The following is a 27,081-nucleotide window of genomic DNA, read 5'->3' as shown; positions in this document are numbered from 1 at the left end:
AGTACGGCGGGAGTTCATAGAATTTAAGCGGATAGGGGTATTGACAGAACTGTTGTTGTAAACGTTGTTTACATTATCACCCAAACTGTTGGTTGTAGCATTGCGGGTCACGTTCCGCTTACGTCGCCTTCTGGCTTTCTCAGCCTGCTTTTGCTGATTCAATAGATGGAGTTGGCGTTTGTCGTATTCCGCCCAATTCGCTTTCCATACTTTCCTCGTGCCTAAGAGTCGCCAGCCAGAGTTGTCTTCTTTGTTATTATTTGAATCAGAATTTAAACTGGGCGGTGAACCTGCGGTACCGGAACTCGAACCAGAGTTTACATCAGCAGTTTCAGCCAACTCTTGTAATAGGCTTGGCGGTGACTCATCTTCCGCAAATCGATCTCTGCCAATGCTAGCATTGTGTTCGTTGCAATGAGCAGCCATCTCAATGGTTAGGCTACTCAAAGACTGAACCTCGGTACAGATCTTTTTTAATTCATCAGTCAGATCTACCGTCAAAGCCTCTACAAAATCTTCAATATGTTGTTTTGAAGATTTCATTGAAATATCTAATAGACCAGTCAAATGGTTTTTTAGTGCAATCAAATCGTTGCTGGGCATATCATTCCTATATTCTGAATGCTTTTCGGCCACACGCGATAATACCGATACAGCATTTGACACGCTCGCCGATGTGCTATTTTTAATGCACAACACCGATTCTTTCAGTTGATGCTCAATTTGGTCAAATAAATCCCCCATTGCACTGAGTTTTTTAAGATCGGTGGCTACTCGAAGATTGGCGTCAGTTTGTGCTTTAATTGAATCGATTAGCTGCTGCTGTTGATGGAGCACTTTGCGGGTGTCAATTCCAGTTTTCAAATTATGCTGGCAATCGCCGCATAGAGGTACCATATATGATAAAACAAAATTCTCCTGATGGCGTTGCACACCAATGCATGCCGCGTGGTAATTTTTAAAGCAGAACTCGCACTTCCATAGGAAGCGATCGTCACTGATATTGCATGATTTAACACTGCACTGCATTTTTACCGGTCGCGCGCGATGTTTGTAAACAGCAAAGAAGAAGAAAAAAAAATAATTTCAAATAACTACGGAGCGCTTAAAAAATGCGTCTACACCCAACGACTGACTCAACTGAATCTGAGATATTAGGTGTTGAAATGCATTGTCTAACGACTTACATGCAAGAACCGGCTTATATGAAGATTTATTTGCTTAGTTTACTACAGAATTCAAATTAATGTGTAAGAGAATACTTTTCTGCGAATTTCATAATACTTTCAAAGCTCAAAAGTTATTTGTTGATATATTAGAAAAGTATGGTATCTTGCCATATTAAAAAGGAACGAATAATTTTGTGTGACGATGGTAGCATGTTAAAAAAATCGTTTTATTCAACAATTATTCGTGCATTCAAAATTGAATCATACATAATCCTATTCTGATGATTATTGATGGGTTAGATCACTATTTACCAATCATAGTTAAACTTTCAACATTGAAAAACAGCATTCCATACTACTTTGAGGATCCGTAGCTCAACATTGTAATGTGCTGAAACAGTTTCGAAATCAGTTTCAAATTCACCAACCCCTAATTTACTAGTCACATGATTTGATCTTTGAGACACGCAATAAAGATAACATTTGTTAAGCTGTATAATATTACTGCTATCTTTGAAATATTTAATCATGCAGATTCATAACCTGCAACAAACAGAAATTTTTCCGGAACTACGAATAATCGATGATTTTAGTACTTTATGACAAATATATGGTGAATTATTTGAAAGCATTTCACGGAACACGTCCAAGTTTATTAATGAACTGAATCGTTCAAGTTGCATTTTGAAGCGGCGCAGCCGAGATTTTTTATATTAAATAAAGTGTGCACAAATAGTTTCGAAATAGTTGATGGTAAACATATTCAGCCATGAATTACTGTTTCTAAATTATTTCCCTGAGTGTGGCCAAAATTCCCTGAGAATTCCAGGTTTTTTCCAGGTTGAATAAAATTCCCTGAGAATTTTAGGTTTCCCAGGTTTTTCCAGGTAGTAGACACCCTGCTTAGGTAGTCCACTTATGGCACCGGCACTCTATATCATGGGAAAGAGGCAAAAAGTCGTGTTAGCATTAGAATGCAATGTTTTTTGTTCCAGTTCGCAATTTATTGAAAAGCATTCTTTCCATTTGGGATTACATCAACATGAATCAGAATATAACGCGTACCACAACTTAATTCTTAGCACTTAGCTTATCAACTGTTTTTTCTTCATTTTACTGTGGGTTCTGAGGCTTGGACCATTCCACGTTCAGAATCAGATGGTCGTAACCGTGCCCATTAAGAAGCTCGATAGCGGTAGCAGCGTCGCGGCGGGATTTGAAGTGAACGTAGGCGAAACCTTTGCACAGGCCGGTATTTTTATCGCGGGCCAAGAACATCTTGCTGTGAGGGCCGATCTTCTTGACCAGCTCCTCCAAATCGGCTTCCGTCATGGCTTCAGACAGGTTGGAAATGCGAATAGCGGTGGTGTCGTCACGTCCTCTTGGGTTTCCGCCCATGCCAGGCTTCTGACTGTCTCGCATACTCGGAGGAACGTATTTGCCACTCTTTGCCGTCGTTGGCGCCATTTCTTGTTGTACTGTAATTAGACGATTGTCATTAAGAACAACGGTATTAATTATTTAACAGAGCTGTTAGCGATAAGTGGTGCCAAAAATAGTGACTTATGGTATTCAAAAAAGCGACTAAAAGAGACATGAGAATAAAAAAAAAATATATAAACTCTACGGCGATGAAAAATAAACAACTGAGGTGATCTACTGCATGTTGTAAGTCTAGTTAAGTACTATTGAAAACCAAACTTGTTTTTCATTATATTGATTGTACCTTGTATGTACCACAATTTGCACACCTAGAGAATAATTTTGTTCACTTTTGAAACAATCGTGCAAAAATATCATAAAACAGGGTGAATAGAATTATCTTGTAGATTGTCAAGAGACGTAGAGGCATCCCAAGGCTAATTCATCTCTTGTTTCGCCAACAAGAAACTTTAAAATGACTTGCTTCATAAAAGTGACCAAGTAAGCAAAAGGAAACTCGCTACCAGCCCTGTAATATCTAGATCGTTCTCACCTGGCACCACAGGCTTGGCCTTTCCGGCTTCGTACGCCGTTCCCTTGTACGGACAGCTCAGCGACCAATGTTCTCCCTCGCAGATACGGCACTTGGCAATGTTCTTCAGCGAATCCAGGGCGTTGTCCGATTTCTGTTCCTCTTCCTTGTTGCTCACAAACTGCATGTAGACGTCTTCCGATACCATTGTGGTCTGAGGATTGGGACCGGGTTTGTCATTGGACGAGTCGCCGAATTTGGACCAGTTCTTCCGCATTGCAATGCTCTTCGGGACCACCAGCCGGGTAATTTTGTAAGTCCGGACCACTTTCACCTTTTTGTCGTCCTTGTTGTACTTGTACTCGGTGACAATTTTCTGGCCATTCTCGATGATTTCGGTTGGCGGCGGAAGCGATCCGGAATCCAGTTCCACCTCATCGGCCCAGGAAGATTTGATTTCGTCTAGTGCAGGCATCGTCTGTGGGAAGTGTAAAGCAAAAAAGTTAAGTGACAGCTTAGCAGAAAATGCTTTCGTGTCTACGAGAGAAGCCAAAACGTGATGATTGACTGCTCATTTTACAATCGAGAAATCATCATCAAAACACGGTTGATTCTGCCCACAATCACCATTAATTCGAAGGGTTTTACTTACTTTAGCTTTTGCGAATGTTTCACTGGTGATTCAGAAGGGATTCTTGCACAAAATTGTTAAAAATAAGCTGTTTCGTGCTTTCGTTTTTCACCAGCACTGCGAAAATGGCCGATCGAGTTTCGGTGACAGAACAGGATGACAGTTCGAAGTCGATCCCATCGTTTTGTCGACTAGACTAACGCCGGTTTTATTTTCCAGAGGATTTGACCTGGTAAGTCGAAATACTAAAACCGGGAAAATTGAAATACCTAAATATTTTTTACTGCTGGAAGAGAAACAGTTCAGAAATGGAATATCCTCGCATAATTACCCTAAAAGCCTTTGGGACCGTGTTTGTGTGTGTGGGTGTTATTAAGTTCATTCTGTACTAGTGGGAATCAGGTATCAGAAGGCTCGTTCCTCACCAGTTGGCAGATTTGTGCCATCGCCATATTTGAGCCTATTTCTTCATCTACCCGATGGGAGAGGAATGGGAAGGGAGAAATGGGAGGATATTGGGTCCTAAAATTTTTAATGAAATCTTGTTTTTATTTAACAACACGAAAGAGCATGTTACTGCAACTACTTTAGCAATTTATCCCGTTCAAATAACGGTTTTATCATGTTTAAACTTTAATTTAAAAATTGGGTCCATATATGAACCTTGACACTTGATCATGTTTGACGTTCGCTTAGTCGACAAAAACACCACAGAGGTTTTAGTTTTAACACTGCACTGAAACAAGCGTTGCAGTAATGAGAACCATGAACGTGTTTTTAAATTTACTATTCCAACCACGATTGAGCTATCATGAACGCTTTTTATTAGCGTTTTGTTCCCTCTCAATCCAACCGCGTCGACAGCCGAGCGGCTAGCGTTCGCGCTTGACAATCGCCAGATCCTCGGTTCGATTCTGGTCTGCTGCAAGTTTTTAACCATGATATAGTAATTTTTACTATACAAATGGTGCCATGGTAAAACTGAATGCACAAAATATTCTAAATAAATGCGAATTTAGTCTGCACAAATCAAGTGGCGTTGTGTATTTAATTTAACCCTCTGATATAGTATTTTCAACCGCAACGCTGTTCTCAGTGTGGGGTTGTTCCTAACTGACATTTCGAAAGGGACAAGGAAAACAAAATATACTTAAAATTTTGGTTTAAGCTAAGGGGCCGTCCATAAATGACGTAGCATTTTTTAATGGATTTTTTACACCCCCCTCCCCCCTCGTAGCATTTTGTCACAAATGCTGATACCCCCTTGAAAAATACGTAGCATATCGAGCAAGCCCCCCCCCCCTCTTCTTATTTTTTTATTTGTTATCCACAGCGATTGTGCTAAATTAAAACATTGAAATGCAGAAACTCAAAACAAAGTTTGATATAAATAACTGACTGAACCGTCAGAATAATATTTTGATATACCGTAGCGCGTCATTTGAAAAACAGTTTTAAATCAACTTATTTCCTGTTGTTCAAAACAAAAGTTTGGACAATACAGTTAAGCAATCCTTGTAAAAGACTACGGCGATTTTAATAAAAAAAATATGATTAAGTAAATTTCTATGGTTTTTATTATAAATTAAAATTCGAATACTCTTAAAAATAAGTGCGCACATTACTAGCAACATAGTCTCTCCACCAACAATATTTCTTGAAGATACGAAAATGAAATGGGCTGCAAAACGGTGAGTCGACAACAAGGAAGGAGCGTTCAACACAGCTCTGGTCTTCACAAGTTCCTACCTCACGCTTCCACGGGTCAAACGATGACAAAGACCGCCAGCTAAGGGTTGCGTACTTAGCTGGTAGTGCAGCCTGGGCACTGTTGTCCTTCTGACATCAGCTAGATTGAGGAGGTACGTCTCGAGCGTCTGTTCACCAGGAGGTGCGGCTCAAACAGCGTCTGTTCTGGTATCCAGCGGCTGAGCAAGAAATGCTGAATCGCGCACAGCTAAATCCAAGGTGGTAGCCCCATCAGCGCGATCGTCCTAGTGTTAGTTGGGACGTTAAACAGAGCTGGCACGATGGCGCTCCGGCGAGACAGGAGTGTTGGCGTAGGCCCAATAAGCCACCCGTAAAAAACCTTATTGCGAATAACATAGGAGATAATACGACCCGGAACAATCGGCAAAGACCCACGCGACGAAATAAGGATTACGATTGGAAACTTGGAACATGGAACTGCAAGTCACTTGGTTTCGCAGGTTGCGACAGGATAATCTATGACGAACTACATCCCCGTAACTTCGATATCGTAGCGCTGCAGGAACTTTGTTGGACTGGACAGAAGGTGTGGAAAAGCGGGCATCGAGCGGCTACCTTCTACCAAAGCTGTGGCACCACAAATGAGCTAGGAACTGGCTTCATAGTGTTGGGCAAGATGCGACAACGCGTTATCGGGTGACAGCCGATCAACGCAAGGATGTGCAAGATGAGGGTAAAAGGCCGTTTCTTCAACTACAGCATCATCAACGTACACTGCCCACACGAAGGGAGACCCGACGACGAGAAGGAGACGTTTTACGCGCAGCTGGAGCAGATTTATGACGGATGCTCTCCGCGTGACGTGAAACTCGTTGTTGGCGACATGAACGCACAGGTAGGACGAGAGGAGATGTACAGACCGGTGATCGGGCGGAACAGTCTGCACGCCGTATCTAACGACAACGGCCAACGATGCGTCAACTTTGCAGCCTCTCGTGGTATGGTAGTCCGAAGCACCTTCTTCCCCCGTAAAGATATCCATAAGACCACCTGGAGATCACCCGATAACCTAACCGAGAACCAAATCGACCACGTTCTAATCGACGGAAAATTCATCTCTGACATTACCAATGTTCGCACATACCGCAGTGCGAATATAGATTCGGATCACTACCTAGTTGCTATATGCATGCGCTCAAAACTTTCGACGGTGACAAACTCGCGTCGAAGCCGAACGCCGCGGCTTAACATCGAGCGGCTACGGGACTCAGAAGTAGCCCAAGAATACCCGCAGCAGTTGGAAGTGGCCCTACCAACGGAAGAGCAGCTCGGCGCCGCCACTCTTGAAGATGGCTGGAGGCACATAAGATCCGCCATAGGTAGCACCGCAACAGCAGCACTAGGTCCAGCGGCCCCGAATCAGAGAAATGACTGGTACGACGGCGAATGCGAGCAGTTGAAGAATGAGAAGAATGCAGCATGGGCGAGAATGCTGCAACACCGCACGAGAGCGAACGAGGCACGGTATAAACAGGCGCGGAGCAGACAAAACTCGATCTTCCGAAGAAAAAAATTGGGGTGGGTAATGTCTATTACATTACCGCGGGGTTGACGTAGAACTACGATGATTAATAATTTGATTTGTCTAGTGTATGAATTTGTAAGTGTACTAGTTTTGTGTTGTTATTGATCGGATGAAGTTTTCAGAAGTATACTTTGGACTCATTTTGGTAGTCCTGAAAAGAACCATTTGTCGTTCTGTGGTTCCGAGAACCATTGTTTGGTGTTCCAGGAATAATGCCAGATGATTGAATTTGTTTTTTGGTCGTTGCTTCCTTGTGTTGCTTGGTTGGGTGATCGGTTTCTGGCTCCAGCTGTAGTTCGCCAAACTCCTCCAGTAGATTAGATGTTTGATAGCTCGGGTGCTTCGATCGTTAGAATCGATAGAATCGGTCCAGTGCTTTGGTCTGTAGCAATATCCATTAAGCATTTAGGCTCTGTACATTGATACTCATCAATATGCAGGCTTGGCCGCTATGATCCAGTATTTCACGCAGTTCGTCTCAAAGCGTCACTAATCGATGATTGCCTAAGCGCTGCAGCTCATTCCTCAAGTCAACCCTCTTGAGAGAATTGCTGCCTTTGGCGTGATGGAACTTAAAAAGTAAGAGGTTGTTTCCGAGATACGACCGCCAAAGTGACGTTGGATAACATTAGTATCTTCTATTTCCTGGCTTGAGACCGTCACGAACTTATGAAAGATTTCTGAGAGAACAGCACCAATTTTCGACCCAACACTAACTTTCGACCGATTTTCGATACGGTTTTGGCCTACTTTGTATGAAAATCCGAAAATTGGCACAGAATTCTTGTAGGTCGAAAATAAGTGCTCTTCTAATCAATTTTCACACTATTTGTTGCATGCCATTGTTGACCTATTATGAACATTTTGTGTTATTATTTGGTTGGTTCGATTAACTCTTCAACCGGATGGTAGAAGAAGCATGAGCGATAACTTTTGCTCAACAAACAAATATTCCGCTTGAAGGTCCACGCATGATCCACTAAGATTGATTGCTTAAGTGGGTTCCGAAGCCTTTCGATACTCGTCGTATCCGTGGCGAACGTGCTGAAATTGCATTGAAGCACAATTTCAAACAACTGCCACAATTGATTCAATAATTTATTTAGTTATCAATTATAGTTTCGGATGATTAGTTTTCAACGGAGATAAATGGCAAACAAAGTTTAACATAGGTTCCCGTCGTTCGGGTCGGGCGGCGGTAGCAGTCTTTTCTGTGTGCGTATTTCCATTCGTTCGACAATGTCTTACCAAATCGAAACGTCAACAAAGCTGTTGCTTATTAGTTTTAGCTCTGTGTTCGACGAGTTGATACTGATCGCTCTAGTATCATTTAGGTAGCGACGGCGACAACGGCATTATGCGATCATCTCTAAATGCGAAACAAACCGGGAGGAATTCTTCATTCAAGTGCCGTTCGCAATTTATCCGACTCATGCACACACTGTCGAGGATTGCCCCGCGCGCGCACAATGGGAAATTTATTTCCCATTTATGGTTGCGTGCAAATGACTGACCAAAATCTGAATCAATCACATTCAATCATCAGTAATGTCGCTCTTCACGGTGGAAAATTCTCACAACTCTTTTAAAATGAAATTGTCGTCCTGAAAAGGACGGTTGGTGGTAGTCACCGTCGATCAAACTGGGTTTTCATTCCATTGTTAGACAGAAACACACCAAAAGATCACCGAAAACGATTAAATTAAAATGCGGTCGGTAATTTTGTGCTCTCTTGTCCATCCTTGTATTCGATGGTTTGCTCACTCCTCCGACGGTAATTATCAAGGTTTCTGGACGCATTCTCCACGAATTCGATGGGCTAGCTGGATGCCAAGGGCCATGATGAGCAATTACACGGAACCCGCAGCTTTTAGCTTGGGAATAAACAGCAGCAGCAGCGACGAACGTGTAAATTTTATTCCGATATGAGTCCTTCTCCGGTTGCTGGTCAACGATTGACTGATGCGCGCGTGAAGTCGAGTTTGGTTGGCTTCGACTGAACACGAGATAATAAAGAGAAGTAAGAAGAAGACCGAAAGGGGCGTTTCCCTTTGAATGACAAAAGTGGCTAAGATATCGCGCAATGATGTCTGTGTCAGGAATACACAAGAAAAATGTGCTTTTCTATAAAAAATAAGACATGCTTCGATATTTCCCAATTTTTCAATAGTTTAGTCATGATAATCAATAGTTTTCATTGTTGGAGTAGATTCGAAAGATTTCCAATCGATTGGTGCAAGAATCTTGAAAATCTATCCGGGCGTTAGTAAGTTATTAAAAGTCAAAATCGTGACGCGAGCGATTTTTCGTTTTTCGAAATTGTACCCCAGTATGTTGCCGTAAGACGTTATCCAACGTCAACAAATTGGAAGAGTTTGTCAAAAATAGCCCTTGCAGTGAAGTAACCTGCGACAAACCAACATATACCAATTGCTGATCCTGGCTTTTGTCATAGTCGTACACGACCTCGGGGAAAGTTCCACCTTGCGACTTATGAACAGTAAAAGCACAGGCGCTTACCATCGGGAACTGAATGCGTTTGCATTTGATTATGCCGCACAGTTTGAAAGTAAAATAAAAATTCTCTATACAGGAGTGAAATTGGAGTTTCAAAACCAAGAGCCTTACGTTGGCATGAAATATTTTGAACTCTTATAACTGTTTTCTGGTTTAACGAAATTCCTTGAATGGCACCTCAATTGAAAGACAAGACATCAATGGGTCATGTCGTTTACTTACTGAATCCCACATAACTGTCTAAATAGTTTAATAACTGTTTTAGAAGAGAACGTTGATTTCAAGCAAATCTATAAATAGGGGTGCTAGAGAAAATTTGACGTCATTTGCTTTCCATTCTCCGCTTGGATCGCATCTCAGTAGGCAACAGTTCGTCTTGCTCTGACCGGGCGTGCTTCTCAGGCACAGACTTCGATAGCGAAGGACTTCCCCGTTTGTCTTGCTTCGCTCAAATCAAACTGTCGAGCGAGCGAGAGAAGATGCCGTCCGAAGCCAAAGTCATCACCGCTGCCGCCGCCAAGAAGAAGAAGAAGAAGAAGAAGAAGAAGAGGAAGCAGTCCACAGGAAAATTTGCGGTCGAACTGTGAACACGGTCGGGCAAGTCATTCTGGCTTTGTGCTTCACCGCTTGTTTGCGTTCACCCAGCCATCGTCATCGCCGCCATCATCAGATTTCGACTTAAGCCCGGTGATTCACTACCTGTTACTGTTGTGCGCCATCCATGCCACGAATCTTTCGGTTCGTCGTATAAGCAAATAACTTGCTCAAATTTATACATTTGAGTTGAGGATTCCCCGTTTGACCATGGCAATCAACTGATAACATCCCGCAGTGTTATTTATCTGTAAGAGCATCAAAGCTAACAAAGCCATCGGCCTTTTTCAGGGCCATCAAATTGGTGGAAAAGAGTTAAAAGAGAAATATTTCCGACTTTATATATGACTTCTTATATTCCTAAATCAATTTCACAGCTTCATACAAAATTTCATTTGTCATGAATAATTTATGACTAAACATTTTGAGACTGTAATCGCGGACGCTGCTGCAGTGCCGTCGGGGTGAGTGCTCAACATTCCACAACAATTGTAAAATAGAGTGGCATTTCCAACAGCGTCTTTGATGTTCCATATTTTGTGGGAAAACTTTGATTAGCAAAATTCACAAAACTTTGATAAGCAAATCACATGTAACAAAATTGCGACATTTTAAGAATGCATTCGAATAGACATTCTCATTAAACAATTGTAATAATTTTGGCACCCATGGATCAGAAATTTACCGTCATAATAAAGAAAACTATTGAATATCATGCGTGATTTTAATTTATTGTAAGCTATTAAAATAATGTTGATATTTTTACTGTCCATACGAACGCGCATGTGAATTTTCCAAGATATGTAAATCCCTAACCAAGACATCAACTTCATGTACCTTATCCTAGATTGGTCAATCAGAAGAAGGCGAAGAATACGAAAGGGAGGAGCATCGTCTGCAATTCAAATTATGTAAAACATACTATCTTTGACAGATTCGGTTCATTTAAGGGACGAATGACCTTCGGATTAAAATCCCTCTGTAACAACAACAGGATTCGGTTCATTTCATTTACACTTTCGAGCTAGTAAGAACTTCTCGTGATAATATAGCTAGTAATATTTCTTAATGTGCTTACCAAAAACTTGCTATAATCTATTAATTCATCTCGTAGCATCATACAATATCTGATTTATCACGAATAATCGACAATACGACAATTTGAGGATGTTCCAAGAACGCTGCTGCAGTGCCGTCGGGATGCAATAACAGCATAATGCTCATCTTGTACATCACTTGCCAAGAAATCAATTTCATATAGCCTATTTCTCAGATTAACGCAATAGACAACATGTTGAAAAATCAATTCAGATCAATAGTTGCTCATTACAATTGGTCAAGAAACAATTTATTGATTTTAATGTCGCAATTTTAATACATTTTCCAATTTCCGTACTCGAGAATTTTGGAAGCGGGGGCCGTGATGCTCTGGATGGATTGTCCTCCATGACTGGTCCTGGTTGGATATATTCGTGGGGAGAAACTCGACCCTTTACTGCAGGAATTTCATTAACAACTCTTTGGTAAAGCAGAAATTTTCCGAGGAAAATTCTGATAAAAGTGAACTTTTTCAAAACAACTCTTATTGATTGGAATATTTATCAACAACTCTTTGTTAAGTAAAATCATCCTTAATAACTCTTTGCTCCATCGCCAAACCAAACCATTTCATTGAATTCATCAAGTACAAGAATATGAATGGTAAGGAGAGGCAGATGGTGTATATTTCCCTGGCGTTAGTTTCCAACAGATCGCCGGTTGGCGCTGACTACTAATCCGTCCACTGAATGTTTTTCAGTTGTTGCTTTCGCTTCGTTGCTCTCTGGTTCCGTTCGCTACTCGCACACTGCTGTGGCTTTCACGCGCTCTTCTTTGCTGCTCCGCTGCTTGATCCGTTCGTTATGCCGTTCGATTTGTGAATGAGCTGGGAGCAGAACAACCAGTGGTTTTATTTGCTCGAGCTCCGTTCACCGATGGCGAGTGGTGGGGTTCTCGCTTGGTTATTTCGTCACTCCGTTCGCTACTCGCACGCGATTGGTTATTGCTTTCGCGCTATTTTCGTTGATGGTATAATTCTTCGCTGAGAAAAAAAAGGCAACTCTATTGATTTTTCATGCAAAATGACCGACTTTGATAAACTATATCTCAGTTATTTATGGACCGATTTGAATGAAATTTTCACAGAATATCAGACATAACTTAAATTTTAACATATGTTTTTGAGTGATTTTTCCAATCACACGTTGAAAAGCAGTTACGGTTTGACTAAAGTGAATATTTTGACAATTTTTTTATGATTGACATAACTAAACATATTGAAGGAATAGCTTCATGGTATCTTCAGCAAAGTTGTAGAATTTGACGAGATGAATAAGTTTGCTGAAGACAGTTTTTGTATAAGGCTATGAAATTTTAAGGTAAAAAGTTTTGAATTTTTCGTCGAAAATTACAGTTTAGTCAAACCGTTATTACTTATAAACTTGTGATTGGAAAAATTATTCAAAAATATATGTTAAAATTCAAGTTACATCTGATGTTCTGTGAAAGTTTCATTCGAAAATATTTCCATAATAACTGAGATCTAACTTACCAAAGTTGGTGATTTTGTATGGAAAATCGAAAAAGTTGCAAATGCATGCGAATAAGTTGGGGCCTTCCTTAGCCGAGTGGTTAGTGTCCGTGGCTACAAAGCAAAGCCATGCTGAAGGTGTCTTGGTTCGATCCCCGGTCGGTCCAGGATCTTTTCGGAATGGAAATTTTCTTGACTTCCCTTGGCATAGAGTATAATCGTACCTGTCACACGATATACGAATGCAAAAATGGAAACTTTGGCAAAGAAAGCTTTCAGTTGATAACTGTGGAAGTGTCATAAGAACACTAAGCTGAGAAGCAGGCTCTGTTCCAGTGAGGACGTTATGCCAAGAAGAAGAAGATGTGAATAAGTTCTCTGTTTATTCAACAAACCAGCTGAATAATTCATGGGTGCACAACAGAAACAGGGTAGCGGATCACAGGGATTTAGTTGAAATCTGGAAACGTAGCTCAATATTGAAATCTTGAGTGATTTCACAAACCAGATTCTGGATTAACAGCTCAGCAAGCCTCTAGCAGCGAGGTACTTCTCGCTAAGCAAGTTCGGAGGAGCTCTTACCAGCTCGAAAGCGGAAATGGAATGAAACTGAATCCAACGAAGGCAGCATGTTTTATAACCTTGGAATAGCAGATGATGCTCCTCCCTTTTGTGCTCTTCGCTTTCTGAACGACCAATCTGGGAAATGGGTATGTGCCAATAATGTGTTGGGCTTGGAATTACTTGAAAATTGCGGAGAATACTATTACGTGAGAAATTGGTCGAACATGAATTGTTGGAATGATTGGCATTCCCTAAATATTCAATACGAGCTATTGATAATTAATAGTTTTCTTTATTATGACGGTAAATGTCTGATCCATAGGTGCCAAAATTATTACAATTGTTCAATGAGAATGTCTTTTCAAAAGCATTCTAAATATGTCGCAATTTTGTCACATGGGATAATTTTCCTAATCAAAGTGTTCCCATAAAATATGGAACATAAAAGGCGCTGTTGGAAAAGCCACTCTATTTTGCAATCGTTGTGAAATGTTGAGCACTCACCCCGACGGCACTGCAGCAGCGTCCGCGAGTACAATCTGAAATGGTTGAGTCATAAATTATTCGTGACAAATGAAATTTTGTATGAAGCTGTGAAATTGATTTAGGAATATTAGAAGTTATAAATAAAATCGGAAATATTTCTCTTTTAACTCTTTTCCACAAATTTGATGGCTCTGAAAAGAACCGATGGCTTTGTTAGCTTCGATGTTGTTACGGATAACTAACACTGCTCGGACCAGCAAAACTCAGGGGGCTTCTGGTATTTGCTCCTAACGGGATTGCTTCTTGACCACCAATGATGATTTCATCACGAGTCGAAATTTTGAAGCGCGGGTCAACAGCTTCTCGGCCGATGAAATTTGCGGCGGCATGACGATGGCTGGGTGAACGCAAACAAGCAGTGAACCACAAAGCGAGAATGACTCGCCCGACCGTGTTCACAGTTCGACCGCAATTTCTCCTCTTCCTCTTCTTCTTCTAGGCGGCGGCAGCGGTGATGGCTTTAGCTTCGGACGGCATCTTCTCTCGCTCGCTCGACAGTTTGATTTGAGCGAAGCAAGACAAACGGGGGCGTCCTTCGCTATCGATGTCTGTGCCTGAAAAGCACGTCCGGTCAGAGCAAGCCGATCTGTCGCCTGTTGAGATGCGAGCCAATCGGAGAGTGAAAAGCAAATGACGTCAAATTTTCTCTAGCCACCCCTATTTATAGATTTGCTTGAAATCAACGTTCTCTTTTAAAACAGTTATTAAACTATTTAGACAGGTATGTGGGATTCAGTAAGTAAACGACATGAAGCTTTGATGTCTTGGCTTTCGATTGAGGTGCTAATCAAGAAATTCCGTTAAGCCAGTGCAAAGTTATAAACGTTTAAAATATTTCATGCCAACGTAACGCTCCTGGTTTTGAAATTCCAATTTCACTCCTGTATAGAGAAGAAAGACGTACTTCTACGTCAAAAAGCGCCATCAAGAAGAACGAGATCGCGAAGCGATGGAAGAGCTGTTCCGCGCTAAAGACACACGGAAGTTCTACGAGAAGCTTAACCGTTCGCGCAAAGGCTTTGTGCCACAAGCCGACATGTGCAGAGACTTTGACGGAAATCTTCTCACGAACGAACGTGAGGTGGTCGAAAGGTGGCGGCAGCACTACGACGAGCACCTTAATGGTGATGTGGCCAGTAGCGGAGGTGGCACGGAAATAACTTTGGGAGCACGCGCGGACGACGAAAGACTTCCGCCTCCAGATCTCCAAGAGGTAGAAACGGAGATTAGACGGTTGAAAAACAACAAAGCCGCTGGAGTGGACCAACTTCCTAGCGAGTTGCTAAAATACGGTGGTGATGCACTGGCAAGAGCGCTGCACTGGGTTATTTCCAAGATTTGGGAGGAGGAAGTATTGCCGGAGGAGTGGATGGAAGGTGTCGTGTGTCCCATCTACAAAAAGGGCGACAAGTTGGATTGCGCCAATTATCGTGCGATCACAATTTTGAGCGCCGCCTACAAGGTACTCTCCCAAATTCTATGCCGCCGTCTATCACCAATTGCTAGAGAATTCGTTGGATAATATCAGGCAGGATTTATGGGCGAACGAGCAACAACGGACCAGATATTCGCCATCCGCCAGGTGTTGCAGAAATGCCGCGAATACAATGTACCCACACATCATTTATTCATCGATTTTAAATCGGCCTATGATACAATCGATGGCGCGGTAAATGGCTGGGCATGGCGTACCATTGGTACCTCACGTACCTGCAGGAATAAAATAGACCCCTTTGTGCGGTCCTTAGCCTCTTGCCCAGCAACTCCTATCCCTACCTCCTCGTGGTACTGGCCGGGGTACGAGTAACCTTGGGGAAGATCGGGTAACCAACCCCCGGTGGGAACTTTGGTCGTATGCTGACAGGGAAGGGGGGGTTTGCTTTTGCAAACCTGGAGCGTCTGTACTCCACGTTAGGAGCGGCTCACAACAGCGTCTGTTCCCCATGTCAAGGGCGGCTGATCATCGTCCGAGTGCCAGAGAAGGACTCTAAGCAAAACTGCGCACTATGGCCCTCCGAACATTTAGGGGGAATGGTCCTCCGGAAATCTAGGGGGTTGGTGTCAGGCCCTGCAAGCCAACCGTAAAAACACATCAGCACAGGAACGTCAACGAGAGAATACGGACCGGAACAATCGGCAAAGACCACAGCGACGAAAATGGACTAGCGATTGGAAACTCGGTACGTGGAACTGCAAATCTCTCAACTTCATTGGAAGTACTCGCATACTCTCCGATGTACTGAAGACCCGCAGTTTCGACATCGTAGCGCTGCAGGAGGTGTGCTGGACAGGAGCATTGGTGCGAACGTTTAGAGGTAATCATACCATCTACCAGAGCTGCGGCAACACACGCGAGCTGGGAACAGCTTTCATAGTGATGGGTGATATGCAAAGGCGCGTGATCGGGTGGTGGCCGATCAATGAACGAATGTGCAAGTTAAGAATCAAAGGCCGATTCTTTAACTTCAGCATAATCAACGTGCATAGCCCACACTCCGGAAGCACTGATGATGACAAGGACGCATTTTACGCGCAGCTCGAACGCGAGTACGACCGCTGCCCAAGCCACGACGTCAAGATCATCATAGGAGACTTAAACGCTCAGGTTGGCCAGGAGGAGGAGTTCAGACCGACGATTGGAAAGTTCAGCGCCCACCGGCTGACGAACGAGAACGGCCTACGACTGATAGATTTTGCCGCCTCCAAGAACATGGCCATTCGTAGCACCTATTTCCAGCACAGCCTCCCGTATCGGTACACCTGGAGATCACCTCAGCAGACAGAATCGCAAATCGACCACGTTTTGATCGATGGACGGCACTTCTCCGACATAACCGACGTCAGAACCTATCGTGGCGCCAACATTGACTCCGACCACTACCTGGTGATGGTGAAACTGCGCTCAAAACTATCCGTCATCAACAATGTACGGTACCGACGCCCGCCCCGGTACAATCTCGAGCGGCTGAAACAACCGGATGTCGCCAATGCGTACGCGCAGCATCTTGAGGCAGCGTTGCCGGATGAGGGCGAGCTCGATAGGGCCCCTCTTGAGGACTGCTGGAGGACAGTCAAAGCAGCCATTAACGACGCTGCCGAAAGCGTTGTCGGATATGTGGAACGGAGCTCAAGAAACGATTGGTTCGACGAGGAATGCCAGGAGGTTTTAGAGGAGAAGAATGCAGCGCGGGCTGCAATGCTGCAGCATGGAACGCGGCAAAACGTGGAACGATACAGACTGAAGCGGAAACAGCAAACCCGCCTATTCCGGGACAAAAAGCGCCGCCTGGAAGAGGTGGAATGCCAAGAGATGGAGTTGCTGTACCGTTCTCATGAAACGCGGAAGTTCTATCAGAAGCTCAACACATCCCGCAAAGGCTTCGTGCCGCGAGCTGAGATGTGCCGGGATAAGGATGGGAGCATCTTGACGGACGGACGCGAGGTGATCGAAAGGTGGAAGCAGCACTACGATGAACACCTGAATGGCGCAGAGAACACAGGCACAGAAGGTCAGGACAGCGAAGGCGATAGCTACGTCAGCACAGCGGACAGCGGAAATCAACCAGCTCCCACGATGGGGGAAGTTAAGGATGCCATTCAACAGGTAAAGAACAACAAAGCCGCTGGCAAGGATGGTATCGGAGCCGAACTCATCAAGATGGGCCCGGACAGGTTGGTCGCTTGTCTGCATCGGCTGATAGTCAGAATCTGGGAAACGGATCAGCTACCGGAGGAGTGGAAGCAAGGCGTTATATGCCCTATCTACAAAAAGGGCGACAAACTGGAGTGTGAAAATTATCGTGCAATCACCATCCTAAACGCCGCCTATAAAGTGCTATCCCAGATTCTCTTCCGTCGTCTATCACCTATAGCAAACGAGTTCGTGGGAAGTTATCAAGCAGGTTTCATCGACGGCCGCTCGACAACGGACCAGATCTTTTCCGTGCGGCAAATCCTCCAGAAATGCCGTGAGTACCAGGTCCCTACGCACCATTTGTTCATCGATTTCAAGGCGGCATACGATAGTATCGACCGCATGGAGCTATGGAAAATCATGGGCGAGAACAGCTTTCCCGGGAAGCTCACAAGATTGATCAGAGCAACGATGGACGGTGTGCAAAACTGCGTGAAGATCTCGGGCGAACACTCCAGTTCGTTCGAGTCTCGGCGGGGACTACGACAGGGCGACGGACTTTCGTGCCTGTTGTTCAATATTGCGCTTGAAGGTGTCATGCGGAGAGCCGGACTTAACAGTCGAGGCACGATTTTCACGAGATCCGGACAATTTGTTTGCTTCGCGGACGACATGGATATTATTGGGAGAAAATTTGAAACGGTGGCAGATTTGTTCACCCGCCTGAAACGCGAAGCAACAAGAGTCGGGCTAATGGTGAATGCGTCGAAAACAAAGTACATGCTGGTCGGCGGAACTGAGCGCGACAGGACCCGCCTAGGAAGCAGTGTTACGATAGACGGGGATACCTTCGAGGTGGTGGACGAGTTCGTCTACCTCGGATCCTTGTTGACGGCTGACAACAATGTTAGTCGGGAAATACGAAGGCGCATCATCAGCGGAAGTCGTGCCTACTATGGGCTCCAGAAGAAACTGCGGTCAAGAAAGATTCACCCCCGCACCAAATGTACCATGTACAAAACGCTCATAAGACCGGTAGTCCTCTATGGGCATGAGGCGTGGACTATGCTCGAGGAGGACTTGCAAGCTCTTGGGGTTTTCGAACGCCGAGTGCTAAGGACGATCTTCGGCGGCGTGCAGGAGAACGGCGTGTGGTGGCGAAGGATGAACCACGAGCTCGCTCAACTCTACGGCGAACCCAGTATCGTGAAGGTAGCTAAAGCTGGAAGGATACGCTGGGCAGGGCATGTTGCAAGAATGCCGGACAACAACCCTGTAAAGATGGTGTTCGCCACGAATCCGGTCGGAACAAGAAGGCGTGGGGCGCAGCGAGCTAGGTGGATTGACCAGGTGCACCAGGACCTGGAGAGTGTGGGTCACAGTCGAGGATGGAGAGAAGCGGCCATGAACCGAGGGAATTGGCGAAATATTGTTGGCGAGGCTTTATCAAGATAATTGATGTAAAGCCAAATAAGTAAGTAAGTATACAATCGATCGAGAACAGCTATGGCAGATTATGCACGAATACGGTTTCCCGGACAAACTGATAAGATTGATCAAGGCGACGATGGAGCGAGTGATGTGCGTAGTCCGAGTATCAGGGACACTCTCGAGTCCCTTCGAATCTCGCAGAGGGTTACGGCAAGGTGATGGCCTTTCGTGTTTACTGTTCAACATTGCTTTAGAGGGTGTGATAAGAAGAGCGGGGATAGACACGAGTGGCACGATTTTCAGAAAGTCCGTTCAGTTACTTGGTTTCGCCGACGACATTGATATCGTAGCACGGAACTTTGAGACGATGGCGGATACGTACATCCGACTAAGGGCTGAAACTAGGCGAATCGGACTGAACATCAATGTGTCAAAGACGAAGTACATGATAGCGAGGGGCTCAAGAGAAGACACGGCACGCCCCCCACCTCGAGTTCATATTGACGGTGATGAAATCGAGGTTGTCGCAGAATTCGTGTACTTGGGCTCACTGGTGACCGCCGACAACGACACCAGCAGAGAAATCCAGAGACGCATCGTTGCTGGAAATCGTGCCTACTTTGGACTCCGCAGAACGCTCCGATCGAGCAAAGTTCGCCATCGCACGAAGTTGACCATCTACAAGACGCTGATTAGACCGGTACTCCTCTATGGGCACGAAACATGGACCCTACGTGCAGAGGATCAACGCGCCCTTGGTGTTTTCGAACGGAAGGTGTTGCGGACCATCTACGGCGGAGTGCAGATGGAAGACGGAACGTGGAGAAGGCGGATGAACCATGAATTGCACCAGCTGCTGGGAGAACCAACCATTGTCCACCTCGCAAAAATTGGGAGGCTGCGGTGGGCCGGGCATGTCACCAGAATGTCGGATACCAACCCGGTGAAAATGGTTCTCGAAAACAATCCGACCGGCACAAGACGACGTGGTGCGCAGCGAGCAAGATGGGTCGATCAAGTTGAGGACGATCTGCGGACCCTTCGCAGAATGCGTGGCTGGCAACGGGCAGCCATGGACCGAGTCGAATGGAGACGTCTCCTACGTACAGCAGAGGCCACCCAGGCCTTAGCCTGACTGGTAAGGTAAGGTACGAAAATGAAATCATGAACAAAAATAAACACACTGTTAATGGTCCCATAGAACGGTACGAGACGACCTTAACATGACATTTTTTGAGTATTTTTCGTTATGCATCGCTAATTATAGATTTTTCTCTGAATTATTATATAATCGATCGCTTTGTAGTGGTATTTTAGATCGCCTAAAACTATTTGAAAAAAATATATAATTTTTTGAAGTGCAGATTTTTTTTTCAATAACCGTATTGGTAGCTTATTGATATATCAAAATATATCGATGAATTGATTGGTAGAGATCTCTCGCAACATTGAACGCATAGTTCACTGAATAAATATCTTGTTTCTCTGTGATAATAAAAATATTTGGCTAAATTATCATACATTATTCCTTTGAAAAAATAAATCCCCTACAGAAAACATGAATAAAATATTTTTGATCATTCTATTCTTTGATAACAAATGGAAAATTATGTTTTCCATGTCAACAAAGCATTGGTTTATAATTAACTTCTTATACTTTTGAACTGGGTGCTGCGAAGTGAATCCCTTTTTATTTTCAAGCAAATCTTGAAACATGCTTCATGTTAAGAATTGAGTCATATTACTCTCTCACAAGTAACATAACCACAATCTGGAATGTTTGGCTCCGACAATCAGGCTCCCGCTTGACAAGCAAATTGAGTCAGACCGCAGCACCCAGATTTTTAACTGTTTATTTTTAATCAATTTAATAATATTCACATATATTTTAAAGCTTTATAAAATATGTTTGATTGCATTTATTAGGAAAATTTAAATTTTTCTTAAAAAAACATATCTCACCATATTATTTTTTTCAAGTTAAATCATCATACCAAAACCCATTTAAAAACTCAAACAAAAAACAAAATTTGACAAAAAAAAACTGTTTGTCAATATTTCCTTCAGTGCTGCTCTTTTCACAGACATGATTCAAAATGCTACGTCCACTAGTTGGGACCCCTCTCTCCCCCTCGTCACACATCGTCACAAATTCGTAAAGACCCCTCTCCCCCCTAAAATGCTACGTCATTTATGGACGACTCCTAAAGGGTGTGACAAAATCTAAAGAAACATGAAAAAATGTTTTTTAGACTTAAACCAACGAAAAACATTGAAAAATTGAGTAAACATGTGTTTTCGGCGTTTGGCACTAAAATTGGGACAGGGCTTTAGGACCCTATTATCTTTTGTCTTTTACAGTTTGGCCCTTTAGAATTGTTACATAAGAAATATATGAGAAATTAAAGGTCCATTCATAATGAATCGTTTCAGAATCTGCCAACTGCAATCGATAATTAATATATGATTGCTTGTGTCAAAACTATACAACAAGAATCTTAAATACAGAATGCAGACATAATAAGATTTTTCTCTTAAAAGTACGAAATTTATCCCGTCTTACGGTACCAAGAACCTACCGTTCATCTTTTGTGGGTGTATTCGTTTGGCTCTCAACGCTACTAGGCATCCCGCTGTTTGAATGTTGAAATGGATCAGCATTTGCTGCCTGGCATGGCCCGCGTTTCGACCTGTGCTGTTTGGGCCGGCCCGCCCGAGAAAATGATTGTTAGGTGAGCTTTGTTTGTAGTTGTCAGCCGTACACCCACCCTGATCAAAACCCGATTTGTTTACAATTGGATCATTGGCCCTTTAGAATTGTTACGCGAGATATGCTTCATTTTCCCGGGAAGAAGGCCCCTTGTTACACAGCACGCATACTATTCTCACTGGGGTGGTCGAAATGCCCGGCCGCTGCGGCAGTCACGTCAGACAAATGTCAAACTTCGATTGCCAAAAAAACATCAAAAACACAAGCGGCGTTTTACAAAAAGTTTCTAAACGAATAAAATTCGATAAAATTTCGTGATAATCGTTGAATTTCCTCACCCAAAATGGTGAAACTAACGCCAGATTTGATCAATCAATCGATGCAGTATATGAATCCCTGTCGGGATCGAGAGCTAGACTTGCGCGGTAAGTTTTAGTGGTTTACAAATCGTGAGAGGTTATTTGTTGTGATTGAGATGGCTTCTTCCGGACAGGCTACAAAATACCTCAAATTGAAAATATGGGAGCAACTCTGGATCAGTTCGATACCATCGACTTTTCCGATAACGACATCCGCAAGCTGGACGGCTTTCCCCATCTTCCGCGGCTCAAGTGTCTTCTTTTGAACAACAACCGGATAGTGTAAGTCTATATTTGAAAGTACAGTGACTCAAATTCATATTCGTACAGGGCACTGTTTTTTCAAGACTAAACAATAATGTCTACGAAGCAGTTTGTTTTAAGTAATAAAAAACACAGGTCTTTAAAATATTAATACTTTCATCGAAACATTGCCAATTTTAGGACCTTCAGTGCATAGAAAGCGGTATCAAGTATCACCAAACTCAAACAATAATATTAATTAGAGAATTTTGATCAATCTCATATTTTTAAATAGACTCTTTTAATTTGAGAAATCACATATATATAAAAAAATGTATTACATTATTTAAGTTTCATTTATTTTACATTAGTACGAGTGGCTAGAGTCCGCGGCTACAAAGCAAAGCCATGCTGAAGGTGTCTGGGTTCGATTCCCGGTGGGTCCAGGATCTTTTCGTAATGGAAATTTTCTTGACTTCCCTGGGCATATAGTATAATCGTACCTGCCACATAACTGTAGAAGTGCTCGTAAGAACACTAAGCTGAGAAGCAGGGTCTGTCCCAGTGAGGACGTAATGCCAAGAAGAAGAGCATTAGTACATGTGTTCAAAAGGGGATCAAGCGTCACCTAAATTTTTTAAACGCTTCATTGGCAATCAAATGTAAGGTAAGATTTAAATGTTGTATGATATGATAACATCAATTTTAGATACGAATTCAATGCTTTTTATTAGTCCAAAGATGAAAGTTTAAGAAAACAGTTTATGATTGACGAACTGAAGTAAAGTATTTCGAAGTCGATACAAATATTATTTGATAGTTTTTTATTGACTTGATGTGAAAATAGTGCCCTGTACGAATGATTTTGAGTCACCGTAACTGTTTTAGCGCGAATGGGTTTATCTTGAGCTTTTACTTTCTAGGAGGGTCAGCGATACTCTGCATGAATCCTTACCAAATCTGGAAAGTGTGGTACTTACGGGGAACAACGTCCAAGAGTTGGGAGACTTGGAACCACTCACGAAACTGCCAAAGCTACAATCCCTCTCACTGCTAACGAATCCCGTTTCGACCAAGCAGTACTACCGGGAGTACGTGGCCTTTCGGTTTCCCAATTTACGGCTGCTGGACTTCAGAAAGATCAAACTAAAGGAACGGGAAGCGGCCAAGGAGCTGTTCAAGAGCAAAAAAGGCAAAGAGCTGCAGCGGGAGATCATGCGTAAAGCAAAACTGGCCATGCCGGCAGCAGATAAACCAACGGTTCACAACGCGACTCCGGCCGACATTCAGAAGATCAAGGAAGCCATCAAACGGGCCACGAATCTGCACGAGGTGGAAAGGCTCACCAGGATGCTGCAGTCCGGGCAGATAACGGGCGAATTCAACTTCAATGGTAAATTGCAACCGTTTGTTCGGCTAAATTTGGTTTCCGTTTCGTTTCAGACTTCGGAGTGGATTGGTTTGCGGCAAAAGGTTCCAACAAAACGGTTGATTTCCTATTCCTTGTGACCAAATCGTACTGACGCTCGGTTTTCTTGCAGATTGATCTCTGGTGGACCTACGCGGGCCGATAGCTATTATGCGAATCCCCTTCCCTTGATACGTCCTGGCTTCCTCAAAATTTACTAATGAATTGCATTTTGCTTTGCTTATTCTTGCAGGTAATATGGAAACAGATTGAAAGTGATGGTCGTCGGTCGGGAAAGCGAATTTATGTTTCCTAATTTTTATTATAAATATAAGAACAGATACAAATACACGTAGGATTTGTCAGCTTTGCTGAGGCCGAGGAGGTTGAAATAAATGAAAAATGCATTTCAATTAGATTAATGAGATGATTATTCATTATAAGAGAACACTGCAATACTGACGATAATTAGTGGGAATATCTTGCTGTCAGGACTGTATGGATAGGCGGGCACAGCGAGTATCCTGCATTATCACCATCAATTCAACGTCAAAAAATTCAAACTAAATTGTAGTTGGTTCAGTGTATTAAACACTACCATTATGAATGGTAAAATTCTGATCAAAAGACATGTTTACCACGCGAAAAAATAAAAAAAATAAAGGTTTGTTGGTCATATTCAACGCTATAGAAAACTGCCTTTCAAAATAACTTTCTTGGTGTCTAAACAATGGATAAAGAGTTTTTATTCAGTGTAATGAAGGTACCGTGAGGGAACTGGGTATAAGAAATCGTATAGTTTGTGACTGTGAGCATAGGTAGGAGAAGTGGTTCACCTAGAGTGAATTTATAGCAGAGAAAAACATTTTTTTGGACTTAAACAAAAGAAAAACATTAAAAAATTGAGTAAACATGTGTTTTTGGCCTAAACTTAAGCGTTTGGCACTAAAATTGGGACAGGCCTTTAGGACCTAGGCTCAATCCACACCCTGGCAGACATCCGTCCGCCTATCTAGACACGGGCTAGGTGAGAACCTACCAAGCCCCTCCGTTAACATGTCCTATACTGCCCATATTCGCATAACAGTCCCATGTGTATAGGAAATCCCATAGAACATGGGACTGTTATGCGAATATGGGCAGTATACCGTATAGCACACCGGGATCTTCCACAAGCAGGCGCCGGTATTTAAAGCGGTCCCACAAGTTTTTTTTTTTAAGTTTCTTTATTGCTTAATCTGGCCTCTGTTTTTCACCTTTACAGCCAAGCTTTGTACTTTAAATTAATCTAAATATAATGTCTACAAATCGATTTCGTTAGCAATTATAAATTCGCATAAACACTTCATTATACTAATGTTTCTTCTTTTAAGAATAGTTTCTATATCTGGAGGAACGTTTCTTTGCCGTACCGTTCTCCATAATTGCTGTCTCAGTTCAGAATTTTCGTATTGTGTACACTCAAAAAAATATGATTTGGAGAGGCATTTGTTGCCCCACAGTTGCACTCAGGAGAGTCTATTATTCCGTTTCTGTAGAGATGGGAAGGCAATCGGGAATGGTTCGCAATTAGTTTGCATAAAATCACCACTTCATGACGTGAGAAATTCAGCTCCGAGAACCATGGTACTGTGGAGACAACTGATAGTATGTTGTGGCAGAATCTTCCCTTGTCACTGCAGTTCCATTTCTCTTGCCATTTACTCATACCACTTGAGCTCGAGCTCAACCGAATATCCCTGCTGTAGATGTTTGCTGGGTCAGTTTGACCACGTATAGCCGCTTCTTTTGCCGCCTTGTCTGCTTCTTCGTTGAGCGTCACTCCTTTATGAGCAGGCACCCACAGCAAGGTGACTTCATATCCTGCATCCCACAAATGTTTTAGTTTGTTCCGGATCTTGAACCACAACATCGGAGTAGAACTAGCTATGCTGTTATTTTGAAGGCTGATTAGACTGCTCATACTGTCCGTTAGGATAACGAACTTCCTGGTATCTTGTTCCACTAAACATTGCACGGCACAGAGTAGCCCGAACATTTCTGCACTGTACACGGAGGCGTACTTTGGGAGTTTCTTTATAATAGCTTCTTCGAGACAGTCCGATGTAACGGCAGCTCCTACATCATCTTCACATTTGGATCCATCCGAGGCAACACACACATATCCATCGTACTTAGCGGATAAAATATCCTGAACATGCTCATTCCATGTTTGGTCCACATTTGTTGGCTTCTCTCGAACGGACAGATCGACTCTTGGCATATAGTGTTTAACTTCTCTTTCGTATAAATAGCAAGGCAGCCGATCAAGTAACAGGGTGTTGTCTGCTAATGTGTCTCTCATCAACAGAATACTTCTATTGATAGCAGATGACGAATCATTCCGATCCATTACTGGTATTGCGTACTTCTCGTGCCATCTACGAAAAGAGAATCTCTTTCTCACGAAGTTCTCTGCTGCTAACTCCCGCCTGATCTTCTGTGGAACAATTCCACTCAGTACTTCTAAGGACTGCGTATGAGTCGTTTTTGTGGATCCAATACAGATTCTAATACATTGCCACTGTATTCGATCTAATTGGATGGAGATCCACTCTGGACAATTCGCAAAAAATATTGATCCATATTCTAGTATTGGTCTAATACATGATTTATAGATCTTCAATAGTATTGAGGGGTGAGAGCCCCATGTTTGACCCGCCACACTCCGAAGAAAATTGATGTATGGAGACACTCGTCGCTTTACGTAATGTACGTGGGCGTTCCAGGAGAGAGTTGAAGTCAAATACAGCCCCAACAACTTGACGTTGTATTCGTGAGGAATTTCTTGATTACCGATGAACAGCTTCGGGTCGTATACGGGTTTACGTGAAGCAAATAACAATGTACAACACTTTGACGGCGATAGCTCCAAACCGATGTTCATGAGATCACACACTACTCCATCCAACCCTTGTTGCATTACATGCTCACTGGTGGCAATATCCCTTCCAGATGTCACCAACGAAAAATCATCCGCAAAGCTGACTAGAACAATCCCCTCTCTGGCTGTCGCATTTTGTACTACATGGTTTATATATATATATTAAAGCACAATGGACTCAGCGGAGAACCTTGAGGGAGCCCTAACCAAGTAGTCCGCATTTGGGCATCACTGTTATTGATTTGCACAATTAATCTTCGTTCCCGAAATAGCCAATAGATAATTCGTACCAGTTCGACTGGTATTCGCCAGCGTAAAAGTTCATCAGCCAATTTGTTGATGTTGACACAGTCGTAAGCACTTTTTATGTCTAGCATACACAACAGCGCATGACCACGGTTTGTTATGGCTTCACGAGCAATGTTAATTACTGAATATAGGGCATCCTGCGTACCCTTGCCTTTGCGGAATCCGCAGATGTTCTCCGAGAAGATATCTTCCGATTCCATAATCCACTCGATCCTATCTTTAATC

The 27,081-nt window shown here is 43.0% G+C and overlaps 2 protein-coding genes across 3 annotated transcripts; one reads left to right on the top strand and one right to left on the bottom strand.

Annotated features, from left to right (window-relative positions):
• Positions 1–2,151: 2,151 nt before the first annotated feature.
• On the bottom strand, positions 2,152–3,936 carry LOC5568436 (eukaryotic translation initiation factor 3 subunit G). Its single transcript, XM_001652219.2, has 3 exons — positions 3,776–3,936; positions 3,145–3,601; positions 2,152–2,647 (listed from the first exon to the last, which is right to left on the bottom strand). The coding sequence occupies exons 2-3, from the start codon at positions 3,596–3,598 to the stop codon at positions 2,283–2,285; spliced, it is 819 nt and encodes a 272-aa protein (XP_001652269.1). The 5' UTR covers positions 3,599–3,601; positions 3,776–3,936; the 3' UTR covers positions 2,152–2,282.
• A 17,893-nt stretch (positions 3,937–21,829) lies between these two features.
• On the top strand, positions 21,830–24,046 carry LOC5576635 (probable U2 small nuclear ribonucleoprotein A'). Of its 2 annotated transcripts, XM_001662738.2 has the most exons (4): positions 21,830–22,039; positions 22,108–22,255; positions 23,140–23,609; positions 23,878–24,046. In XM_001662738.2, the coding sequence occupies exons 1-4, from the start codon at positions 21,958–21,960 to the stop codon at positions 23,895–23,897; spliced, it is 720 nt and encodes a 239-aa protein (XP_001662788.1). In that variant the 5' UTR covers positions 21,830–21,957; the 3' UTR covers positions 23,898–24,046. The 2 variants fall into 2 exon arrangements, with proteins under 2 accessions (XP_001662788.1, XP_001662785.1); XM_001662735.2 differs by having other exon boundaries at positions 23,140–24,046.
• Positions 24,047–27,081: the final 3,035 nt, after the last annotated feature.

The sequence above is a fragment of the Aedes aegypti genome, chromosome 2 (genome assembly GCF_002204515.2).
Source record: "Aedes aegypti strain LVP_AGWG chromosome 2, AaegL5.0 Primary Assembly, whole genome shotgun sequence".
Classification (NCBI taxonomy): Eukaryota; Metazoa; Arthropoda; class Insecta; order Diptera; family Culicidae; genus Aedes; species Aedes aegypti.
Note: the sequence above shows the minus strand (reverse complement) of the source record. Positions and strands in the feature narration are given on the sequence as shown.

Coding starts and splice junctions, on each gene's coding strand:
- LOC5568436 (XM_001652219.2), bottom strand. CDS start 3,598: ATGCCTGCACTAGACGAAATCAAATCTTCCTGGGCCGATGAGGTGGAA. Junction 2,648..3,144: donor GGCCAAGCCTGTGGTGCCAG/GTGAGAACGATC, acceptor GTCTAATTACAG/TACAACAAGAAATGGCGCCA.
- LOC5576635 (XM_001662735.2), top strand. CDS start 21,958: ATGGTGAAACTAACGCCAGATTTGATCAATCAATCGATGCAGTATATG. Junction 22,040..22,107: donor TCGAGAGCTAGACTTGCGCG/GTAAGTTTTAGT, acceptor TCTTCCGGACAG/GCTACAAAATACCTCAAATT. Junction 22,256..23,139: donor TTGAACAACAACCGGATAGT/GTAAGTCTATAT, acceptor TTTACTTTCTAG/GAGGGTCAGCGATACTCTGC.